The 12,272-nt window shown below is 43.7% G+C and overlaps 1 protein-coding gene across 2 annotated transcripts in view; it reads right to left on the reverse strand.

Moving 5' to 3' along the window:
• Window positions 1-12,272, reverse strand: part of VIT (vitrin) — a 91,536-nt gene that overhangs the window by 38,842 nt on the left and 40,422 nt on the right. For both annotated transcript variants that reach the window (XM_072937930.1, XM_072937928.1), the window contains exons 4-6: window positions 8,350-8,506; window positions 5,704-5,837; window positions 898-975 (exon numbers count right to left, since the gene is read on the reverse strand). In XM_072937930.1, the coding sequence (XP_072794031.1) occupies window positions 898-975; window positions 5,704-5,837; window positions 8,350-8,506 (369 nt within the window). The remainder of the gene's footprint in view (window positions 1-897; window positions 976-5,703; window positions 5,838-8,349; window positions 8,507-12,272) is intronic.

Consider the following 12,272-nt stretch of genomic DNA (forward strand, 5'->3'; position numbering starts at 1 on the left):
GATTCTCAGCTCTGCTGCTTACTTGCTATGTGGCAAAAGGCAAGTTATTAAACTTCTCTGGTGGTGCATTTTCCTCAAACTGTAAATTAGGGCTAAGAACAGTACAAACCTACGGTATTGTTGGGGTGAGTAAATACCATAATCAGGTAAAGCTCTTGGAACAGTGCCTGGCACACAGCAAAAGCTCAATAAACACTAGCTTCTATTGCCTATTCTTAAATCACATTCACCTTCAGTACACAAACAAAATCAGCTAGCTCATCAGGTTTCTGGAAGCAATATTAAGCTCCATCATAAAACAACTCACAGCTTCTCTTTGCTTGGGAAATCAAAGTACACCCCCGCCCCAAGAGAATAATGCATAGCACAGTTCTTGCTTTCATATAGAAACCTAGACAAAGGTATTTTCCTGGCCTGGATTCTGCCTGTACCCGCTTAGTGGTTCCCAGGAAGCTGGGTCGGCACAACCTCACAGTGTCTCTCTGGCCTGGGTTGTGGAGATTAGCTGCTTGCTGTTATCACGTAAGGAACATCATCCTCTTTGCTTCCCTTCATTTCATCCCTAAGTAGAGATAGTCTTTTCCTTTCAGCTGCCAGGGAATATTTTCACACAGAATGTCCTGTCATCTTCTAAAGTAACAGTACAATAAAATTCTAGGCAACAGTCCTTCTGTAATTCACAGATAATCTCGAAATTACAAAAACAACAACAAAAGGAAACCTCATTCTTCATCCCACTGATTTCCGTGCCCATGTTCCTGGCATCTGTTAAAATATTACTGGAGTCGGAGAAGCTTGACTGGTTATGATGCTAATTTCTACACTATCTCCTAAAACACAATATTGCCTGTTTTACGAAATCAGAAGATTTAGATGAAATCGCATGTGGACACTTGCCTGCTTTGGCAGCTGGGCTTTTAGATGATGAATATGTAAGAGTCGATGGGTAGGTTACACCTTTTTGTGGTTTACCTTCTGCAAAAAAAAAGAAAAAAGAAAAAAGAAAACGATTTATTTCTAGAACTAGAGGTTTTAGATTGTTGCATTTTGATAAGTGGATTCCTTCCTTCCAATTTATTTCTCTTGAGTTCATTGAAATCAGTCAGTCTCCACGTGCCCCCAACCCCTCGCGGAATTGTTAATTACAACGAGGAAGTCAAGTGGCATTTTGTTTTCCTGTGTTGCCTGTTTTATTAATATTAGAAAGGAAGTAATAAAATGTCCATGCCTCAGAGTTAACATTAGCAACCCTTATTTTGCCCCTGAAGATGTGACATGGGAGAGAATTTTTCAGACATGTGACTTTCTGAATGTTGAATCAGGTTCGTAGATGGATGGAAAAATGCTCGCACACTCTCCTCCGGATGCTGAGAGCTCTGCTCACCAGCTGGCTATGAGTGAGGGATGACCTCTCACTTTCATGGACCCTGTGGGATCCATTTGAAGTCCATGGCACTAGAGAAACTCGAAAGTAGGTAAATAGAAATTGGCCTTGAAAATAACCATTGGTTGCCCACCCAGGAAGAGAAAGTTTAGATGCCAGGCGAGGAGAAGGAATGCTCACATGTTACCAGGGAAACAATGGAGGCATAAAGAAGAAAAACGGTCCCGGGTGGGTAGGCAAGTCCCAAGCCTGGTCTGACCACTGCCTGAGAAGGCTGCTGCCTGTGGTCCTCCTCTGCCAGGAGGTGCTGCCTGAAATCCCACCAGCACAAAATGGAAACTGTCATAGGAATGCAGAAAGTGTCACCGAAATGCAGAAGCCCCCTGAGGCAGGTACTTTGTCTCACTGGGTGGCTGTTGAATCCCCAGGGCCCAGAGCAGTGTCTGCCATGAAGTAGATGCCGGATAAGTATAACTGAGGAGTTACCTTAGTGCTTGGAGCTCTGTTAAAATCTAGATGCCCTTGGGAGGGGTCATATTTGTTACCTGACATTGAGACCTGATAATGAAAGCATGTTGGCTCTCAACCTGGGGGATATATATTTTGTTTAACTGAGGTACAGTCAGTTACAATGTGTCAATTTCTGGCGTACAGCATAATGTACCAGTCATGCATATATATCCTGAGGGGACATTTTTATAGGCTGGGCTTGGACAGGAGATGGTGAGGAGTGTCAAGTGGGGAGGGGGCAGGGGTAGGACAGAATCTAGTGCTCGATTTCATCAAAGGTCCTGCTGGCACAGGGACTGCATTCATGAGGCACACAGAGTAACGGGGTCTCGGGAAAGGCCTGGCATTGGGAGCAAGAACATTTAGGTTTCTGTTTCTATTTCACCATTAATTAACTGCCTCAGTCTTTGAGACTTTTTTTTAATTCAGAAAATAGGATTAATGATACGGACCAACTTACTATACAAAGTTGTGGGGATCTAAACGGGAAAAAATGTTGAGACGTTTTGGAACCAGATGTCACCAGAGACGCAAAGAGGTTATTCTGGTGTTTATTCTGTAAATGTCACTCAGGGTGGCGGGGAGGGAACTGTCTGGGCTAACCTGAGTTACTGCATCTCATGGAAATCACCTGGGGCAGGAAGCCTCCAGGTCCCCTGCCCTGGTCCGGGCCTGCTCCAGATGGACAGGGACTGAGGCTGTTTCAGACCCAAGGAGGGCGCCCTGGCTGCGGGTCTCACTTTATCCACAGACAGCGCTGCAGGGACATACTGTAGAGGCTCCTTCTATTCTTACATCGAAAATCCTGTGGTTCTCCCTGTTTCTATTTTATTCTGAGCTCAGTTTTCTGAAATGTGGCTCAGAGAGTAAATGGGCAGTATCAGGAGGTCCTCTCTACCTTTCCTTTCCTTGCCCTGTGGAGAGACTGTGCTGACCCAAAACACAGGGCCCCTCTCCTGCCCCCTCCCAGCCGCCAAAGTGAATTGATCCAAGATGCAGAGCCACACGTGAAAGTTAGAAATAAAAAGCCTAGAGAGAGGTCATGGAGGCATCTGAGCCTCAGAGGAGGACTGTGTCCTGATCCAGTGAAACCTGTTGGACTGTGAGCCTCTGGACAACAGAGCAAGCCTTGGCCCCTGGTCAGCTGAGACCCTTACGCTGCAGGGCGCTCTCCAAAGGGAATCCTCGCCAGTGCAGAAGCACACAGTTTTCTAATCATTGGCAAAAAGTGTTTCTGCTTAAATGTCACTAGGTGTAATGAGGGGACATGGAAGTTGAGATTTATAGGGAATAATCCCAGCAGACTGATTTTCATTTAAAAAAATCCAAAACATCTCTGTTCTCCTGAAATTAATTTTTCTTTTAAATCTCTCTTGGGATTCTTGGATTTCAGGCTAAGTACCGAAGATTGAAACCCTGTTATTTAGCCAGGAACTACTTGGTCAACACCTACGTACGCATTATATTTCTATGACTGGCAAAATTGTATTCTAGACATTAGCATTTTCATATAGCCCCTATTCTGAATTTTTTGTTACAAGGCAAGGATCGCTGTACTGTGGTTGATAACCTCCCGCTGTCTGACACAGAAACCAGTGTACTTTGAACCCTAGGTATGCAGAATTCCACAGGAATTTCCAGAGGAAACAGGGATTGTTTAAGCTGAGAAGGATCCTAAAAGGTCTGATTGTAGTCCTATTAAAACTCTGATTAACGGAGAGTAGAGGTGGGGGCATGGGGTGCCGAAAAACCATCCAGACTGGATGGCCTGCTCTATAATGAGACATTTCTCTCTTCCTTGCTTTAGTTGGTCTTCCATAGGTGGTTGGTTCCTTCTTAGGAGAGTCACGTGGTTCTTTATCTTGGGGGGTTGCCTGAAAAGTTTGCTAGAATGTAGTTTAAGATACTGTGGAGCCTCTTTGGAGAAAATAGGAGATTCAAGGTCCAGAGTAGGGGGAGGACAAGGTGAGGATGGAACTTTGCATTGTGCTGAAACACTAACGGGGCATGCCAAAAGCTTGAAGGGCTTCCTCTGGCCAAACTTGGAAAATGTGAGCCCCAAAGAGAATAATGATGATAATAGACTATGACATATTGTATTTTGAAAAACAATCCTTGAGTTCATAGTGGTACTTGAGAAAATTGCTGGAGGTGAGGGGGGAAGCCCTCTTCTTTATATAAGAACACTAGCTAGTAAAGGTGAAAGAAATGATAGACTTAGAACAATTATAATTTTTCAATGTCTGACATAATTCTTGCTATCACAAGGATCATCAATGGATGTTAAGACCATTGGGTGAAATTTGGGGGGCAAGAAGCTATTCACGCTATTTTGAAATGTCACTCTACAGATTGCTACTAATTACAAAGGATCTTTACCATGGAGAGATATTGTAAACTATCTAAGTAAGGAAATTTAGCATCAGCAACAAATAGACAAAATGACATTATGTCTCCTGATATGGCCATTTGTGATACGACGTAATGGATATGCTATGATACTATGTATATAATATCCTGGCCAAAATATTTAACCTGCATCCAATCACAAGGAAATAGCTGGGCTTGTTTGTGGTCCAGATTGTGGGACATAGTCCTAGACGACTGGCTGGGACTTCAAAAATGTCATCACTACTCAGGGCCGGAAATGGAGGTGTGGTGGTAGACAGCTCTGGATTAAAGGAGGCTAAATAGACATGAAACTAAATGCAATGGATGATCTTTGATTGGACTGTAGATCCAAAAAAAGAAGAAGAAGAAGAAAAAGAAGAGATTACTCTGAGGAATATTTTGGGGATAGTTGGATACAGTTGAATATGAAGTATTTCTTATTTCTTAATATTGTTGTATCAATGTTAATTTTTCTAGGTGTGGTATTGGTATTCTGGTTATTTAGGAAAGTGTTTTTGTTCTCACCAGATGTAAGCTGAAGTATTGAGGGATAAAGTGTCATCATGCCCGCAGCTTATTTTCACACATTCAAACAAAATATAGATAGATGGATAGATAGGTAGATAGATAGATAAAGCAAATGTTACAAAATATTAACAGTTGGTGAATCTGGGTAAAGGGAATATGGCTATTCATTGTACTGTTCTTTTAATTTTTCTGTAAATTTAGAAGTTTCCAAAATAAAAGGTTAGGTTCAGGAAATTCACAGAAATAAAAAGAGGGAAGCAGACAGGTCATGATGGTGCAGATACTTGGTTACCTTTTTACTGTGAAATCACACTTGTCCCTTAGCTTATTGACATTACCTCTTTGGAAGAGGGCAAAAAAAAAAAAAAAAGAGTGAAAATGATTATCTATAAAATCCTATGGAGCCAGGTAATGAGAACTGACTGAACAGTGAAACAATTAATTTAAAAAAAGGAATCTCAAATAAAATTGTAGCTCAGTTCTCTAACAGCCTGTCCCCATCTATTCATTTACCAGAATGCTCAAGGGATAAGCTTCCAGATACGAGGCACATTTGGCATAACTAAAGGAGTAGTTCAAAAACCCAAGTAATTAAATGTAATTCACTTAATTAAAAGTTTGATTGGACTTACCGATAGCTGCCGTGCATTTAAAATGAGCGATTGGAGCTTTTTAATATTTCCAGACTTTGTAGTGATTTATCACTGTAATTATAATTCATTGTTTCATGATCCTAATTATCAGAAGAATGAATGCTTCAGGCTTTTATGAAATGAGGCAGGCTATAAACTAAAACTAACAGCACATGGAAAAGAGCACATTTCATCCCGTGATGTCCCTTAACCCAAGTGCCGGTTGCAGGGCAGCGGCTCTCCAGGGTGTGAGCATACCTGAGACGACAAAGGACTCTCTCCATCGTGGAAGGGATAATGACCGGACACCATTGGAGTAACTCCCTTTATAGCTAGACTGTCCAGCAACTTTCTGAACAAGTATTTTCCCTCCTGAGTTATCGAGCACACCACTGTGAAGAGAAAAAGTTTTTTGAAGAAAAAACAGAAAACTACTGTTTGACAGATCAACTGGCTATGAAACCGGCCACCATCTTTGAGAGATAGGAAAGTGGGGAGTGTAAGAAAACGTTTGCCTTGATCTGCAGCCCAGCCCCCAAGAACGGCGCCTCCATCAGGTGGCCTGGCATCAGACCTCCCAGGTCGATGTCCTCCTCTTTCATTTCACAGGACCTGATCATGCCTCAGATTTCCTTTCCTTGGTTTCTTCATTGCCACTAGTTCTTTGAAGTAAAACCTCTTTCTTGACCAGTTTCAATTTGGATTTTTGACATCACAGAATATTTCCAGTTATTTCAAAGGGTGGTGTGACATTTAAAAAAGCAAATTATTCCTTTTATTTTGGGCCAGGGAAGGAAGGTGGGCAGCTAAACTAAACTCATTAAAAAGAGTCCTCAAAGGGTGGAAATTCTTTCTTTAATTTCTAGGATGTTGACGGTCTTAGATCCAGATGTGACAGTAACTGACACGTCTACCTCTTCACTTCTATGTGAAGGCTCCAATATTCCGTCTCCTTGCCCCCAGAGCCTAACACGGCTCCTTTGGGTGTCTGGAATTGACAGCACAGCTGAGCTGAAAAAGTCCTTAGATCGTTCCCATCAATACCCTTCCTGCCCTGCAGGAATGAGTGTTGCCATTTCCTGCTCTCCCAGCTTCATGGTGAGCCAACAATCTTCAACCCTCAACTTCCCAACAACTCAGAAGGAGAGAAATGATAATTAGACTCGACAAGAAAAGCACTTCATCACTTTACAATCATTCCCACGAACAGCATCTCACTGGGCTCCCCCAGCGGACCTCCTGGCTGTAGGGTGGAGGGAACACTCTTACTCCCACTTCACAGAAACAGGCCTAGGCAGGCTGGGGGACTCAGTCCAGATTCTGTAACTTCTAAATTGCAAGGCAGGGACTTGAAACCAGCTTCCAGGTGACCTGGAATCCTGGGTTTGTCCCACTGGGTCACAGTTGCCTCTCAGGGTTCAAAAGCCACAGGCAACTCCCAACACCGAGTCCTCAGCTCTCTCGCACGTCTTCACAACCCCGCCCTCCCTTCTCTGGGACTGCCATTCTCAAGGTGGGTCTGGTCAGAAATCAGCATGAACAGTGCTCTGCATGGGATGGACTCTGTCATCCCATCTCGGAGAACTGTCCCTCCTCCCCAGGCCTTGGTCCCACTTTAAATACAGAAATTAGTTCAGGACAAGACGGGGCCAAAATATGCCTTAAATATGTTCATTATCCCTTTGGTTTGAAGGAATCAAGTGGATCACTCATAATAGGCATCTGGTTATCATCCATTGTATGAAAATTAAATCCTTTAAACTCAGTATTGAACTTCTAAACCAAATCGTGCTCTCTCCAGTTTCCCGGTTCTGACAGTGGGGGACTCTGGCAGGACAGTAATGGAAGGTCCCTCACACACTTTCTACTCATGTTCTCTGTCTGAAATCCTGCCTTCTGAAAACAGGCTTGTTCTGTTTGTGAAACACAGAACTGGTAGTACCCAAAATTCCTATCTGTTTTCTCTTAAGATAATCAAGTGACCAAAATGCAAGTAAAGAAAAGGAAAAAGATACCAGAGGCCTGAATAATTAAGAAACTTCATCCAGTATCCAGCAGCCAAGCATAGACTTTGAGCAAGTCTCAGAGCAGTGCTGCATGGTGGTTAGAAGCGCAGAGGCCAGAATAGGGTTCGAATCCCCCCTGTGATTCTTGTAACATGACTTCAGAAAGGCTATTCAACCACTCTTCACCTTTAACAGGTGGGTAATGGTGGTAGATACCCCACAGGGAACCTGTGAGGGCTGAGTTAGATAACGCAGGTGAAGTGCTTGACACATTAGCCTTACTACCGAGGATATTAAGTAAGCATGCATTTCCCTGTGTTTTGACTCCAAGCCTCAGCAAAAGAGGCATAAAGATTCTGTGAAGGTCACTTTTGCTTCTCCCCATTTAGGCAATGGCATAGTCCAAAGCATGTCATGTTTCCTGTCCCCCTTCCTGGATCCTAAACTAACAGCTGACCAGGTAGGACCATCTGTCACTCTCCTTCTCACCTTTCCTGTTCCCATTTGTCTCCAGGCCATCAACCAGAGCAGTGATATTTCTTCTCTAAACTTCTGGGGCTGTCTTAGTCATATCCCTATTATTTCCTTGCTCAGCACTTACAAGCAAGGAAAAAATGTTTTACATTATCAAGAACTTCGGTTTCCTTGTCATGAACATGAAAGACTGGGTTCTCCTCCCCTCCCCATTAAGGTGTACAGAGGAGTCTGAGAGAGATCTGAAGGGAGATCCAGGACCATGCACAGATTCTGGGTCATCCCATGGGACAGGGTTGCCAAATAAAATTCAGGATGCTCAGTTAAATTTGTATGTTTCTGCTCGCTAATCAGGCAGCCCTGCACTGGGGGCTCCCTGCCCACACCCTGATTGCTAGTTCTTAAGTAGCTCCAAGCTACCCACCTGTGAACCGCAGCGCCACACACGCTGGAGTAGGACGCGTAGACGTCAGTGCCATAAACGTGGTACCTGGGGTCTTGGCATCCTGCTGGACATTTCACAATGAACTCGGGGTTGATTATCTTTCCAGCTTTCACATCACAGTTGATCTGAGGCACAGCTGGGAATGCAAAATGAGGTCAAAATTACACCTTGTGGTATCAGCTTATATATGGGGTGACTGTTAGGTCATAACTGTTCATTTACTTAATCTCTAAAAGCCAGAGCCTGGGCTGACCCTGGATTTGCCTCCATATAATGAAAGCAAAGAGGTAATTCAGGGCATTCCTCAGACCAAAAGAGCAATCACCGTCCATTGCATTTACCTGCTGAGAGTGAGAACCAGAGGCTCATTGCTGTGCTGATTCAGGCAATTAATTAATTGAAGAAGAGAACTCTGGGAAAAGACCCACCGCCAGTGGCCAGAAATAACAGCTTGAATCCTGGTTTTTCAGATGCTCTGGAGCTAGCCCAGGGGAAGAGGAAGCTCTCAGAAAACTTTACAGGAGGAAGGAAAGGTACTTCTGGAAGGGATGGGTCTTGGGGTCGGGACTGGCTGGGACAAGGCGGGTGGGTCTGTGGCAGCAGAGCCCCGGTGCTGGAGCTGCTGGGAGCATGGAGATGGGAATGGCGGGGGGTGGGGGAGGTGGGGGGGTGGCAGGAGTGATGGTGGCCGGGTGAAGGAGGCTGGGGTGCTTGTGTTCTGTGCGGAAGGTGAGACTTGTTGGAAGGTTCTTGGATGGGGAAGATAGGTCATGAAGGTGATCTTCTGTCTTGGTCCTAGAGGATGGGTCCTAGATCCGAGGACAAGATGGGAGTGTATTCTTTAGAAGGGACTCTGAAACATAAGCACAGTTCAAAGAGTAAGCAGGCTTGGGAGGGATCTGAAAACCACCAGATGTGAGGGCTGCCTGGAAGAAATGGGGTGTTTATCAATGAGAAGGTGAGAATTTGGAGGCAAGTGATAGCTGTCTTCAAAAGTAGGGCTGTCATGTGCTCTGACAGCAGAGGACAGAGCTAGAACTAAAGGGGAGATTTTCTATGGAGGCAGATTTTGCCAAGAGCTTGCTAGTAGTTGAAGCTGCCCTTGAAGGAATGGGCTGGAAGTAGCAAGCACTGAACAGTGGAAGAGGGGATTTTGCCATCGGGTAGGAGGTAGAAAGAAAGCCCCGCCCGGTGGTAAGAGTCTGTGATTACACACGTGGAATCGGGATCTCTGCCAGGCCACCCATCCTCTAACTGGGTTATTGAGATGGTCTCAGAGTTGTTAATGGCTTCCAGCTGTATCCAAAACGCATACTTTTTTTTTTAACCCTTGTGTGTCTGAATGGAACAGAGTTGCATTGCATTCAGACTGGAGAGAGAACTGAAGTCAGAACTCCTGCTCTTTTCCTAAACGCCCCTCCCAGACGATCTTGGCCACTCAAGGCTGGGCCAGCATGGAACTCCTTCTCCTGGGAGCCTGGGGGCTGAGTGTGATCACAGGCTAAAACAATTTGCGGTCTACATTAAGAAGGGGAGCACTGTGCTTAAAACAGTTTTGTGGTTTCATTCTCCCCACCACAGGCTGCTTCCTCTCCAAAGTTATTTTCTTTTTATCTTTCATTCTCTTAAACCCTGGTACTCAAGGCTGCGTTGACTATTTTGAGTCTTAGAGGATTGTTTTTAAAAAGGCAATTCTGGGGCTGCAGACGCCGATGTAGTCTCTCCTTAAATTAGGTCGTTGTTGGATCACTGGGTGTAACTCAATGCATTCAGCTCTCCTCCCTTCCACAGATCACTGCCCCACTCCCGAATGCATCTCCTCCCTTATATGTAAAGAAAATGAAAGCATTCCTTCTTGGCTCTTAGTTATATGAAATAGAAAGCGACAAGTTCTGTGACCTGGGATTCAATCTGCTCATGACTTTGGCATCCTGAGATTTTGGATCACTGTGAAATTTTGGATTGCCAACCCAACTCTTCTGGAGTTGTAAACAAGGATATATCTAGAAGCTTATTGTGTGAGTGTCATAGAATGACTGAACTTATTCAAGATAGGTGCAGTAGGATTTTTCCATGAAATAGATGGTTTAAAAAGACAAAGGGAAAAGTCTCACACAGGATTCTTTTGCCTCCTGCTAATCAACTCTCCCCTACCCTGCCCCTTCTTGTAGGGGGCATTTGTTTTCATCTGTTTGTTTTGTCTTGTTTTTACAAAGACCTGGAAAGTCCCTTAAATAAGATTTGCTTTATCAGCACCCAACTGGATTAGAAAAATTGGTGAATTAACTGGTCCCCCAGGGGGTAAAATGAAATCAAGCGCATATGCTCAGGCACTTTGGAAGAACAGGGTGCAGTGACCAAGTGTGGCTAAAGGTCAAATATCTGTTCGATTTATACAGAAAATTAAACTGGAGAAAGTGAGCTAATTAAAATTTCAGAGTAATTGCCAAAATCGTTTGAAAGTATAATATCTAAACCCAACCGGCAAGAAGCAATCATCTGCATCTTTTTGGCTGCTCTTTGAGTATATGGAAACCACGGTTTATTTCTTTACAGTATTTCCCCAGCTATTTGTGAAGTAGTCTGTTTTCTTGTAACCTTCCAAGAATCATCCATCCATTCACCTAAGGCCCAAATGAAATGATCTATCTTTACATTTCATCTGGGTTCTTTTCAACTAGTCCATCTTACATCTTAGGTTTTCCTTTTCTCTCTCCTCCATTGCTTAGGTTCATTTTCATCTCTCTCTGGGTTTCATCTCAAAAGTGCAGCAATAAGACTGCCTTAAGAGGGCAAGTTAAATTTAAGGCGGCACAAGAAGTGTCCATCTCAGGTCTGAAGGAAGCAGGAAAACAATTATTTGGCAAATACCCAGAGACTTGAGGGATGGGGAATGCGGCATCCCCACCATTAATTCCGGGGAGAACTTAGAAGTCATAAAAAAGTTTACTCCAAGGAGCATTTGGAGAAAGCAAGAAGAGAGCCTTTTTGCAGTCCTTCTGGGGTGGACCTTTGTTGGTGGAAGTGAGGGAACCTTGGGCTAAAGTCACAGAGATCCTGGGGGAGCCCAAAGCTGCCTGAGTGGATACTCTGCACCGAGCTCCTTGGCCACCTGCTCTGCTTCCACCTCAAATGATTCCTTCAGGTCACCTTGCCTTCTCACGGCTGTTACCATTTTCTTGACAGAGCTCACATTAGAGCATCTCAGAATCTGCCAAGGATTCCTTCCCAGAGGCCCTTGGCACGAGCCTCAGGGAAAAGAGAACCATTTGCAACCCAGCTGGTTAGAACTAAAGGATAACATTTAGATGCTGCTCACTGAGGTCATGTGTTTGCTGTACTGATGGGGTTTCTGAGCAAAACTGGTACTGTCTGAGCCATTCTTTTCATGCAACATTGGAATCTTAGAAGCAGAACTGCGAATATTTCTACTCTAAGAAACATTTCTGTTTCTGAGTCATCTCCTTCCTGATCTAATAACAGTGACTAGTGGGTAATGTCACATACAGTAAAGCAATGATGTAGCAGACCAAATCAGACTGTATACTCTGCTTCTGATTTTCCATTCATCTTTTCAGTAATCCCAGGCAAGCCATGTTGCTTCAGAAGACAAATTTCCTAATCAGTTAGAGAAAGCCATTGTACGTTTGCCTCCTGGTTGCTAATGAGAAAGAATTGTTATAACATAAAAGCACTTATGCATAAACAGTTTTGATATGAAACTTAATGTTGTTGGACTGCGATGTTCAACTAGAGTAAAATCCCATTTTTAAGAAAGTTACACAAAAATGTTAATTTAATGAAACAAAATGACCGTTAAATAGAATTTGAAGATGATGACTGCCTTCTCCTTGATCCTGACACCAGTGACCCGATCATGTTAATTCTTCCTTTGTAGCGAA

Source organism: Vicugna pacos, chromosome 15 (genome assembly GCF_048564905.1).
Source record: "Vicugna pacos chromosome 15, VicPac4, whole genome shotgun sequence".
NCBI lineage: Eukaryota > Metazoa > Chordata > Mammalia > Artiodactyla > Camelidae > Vicugna > Vicugna pacos.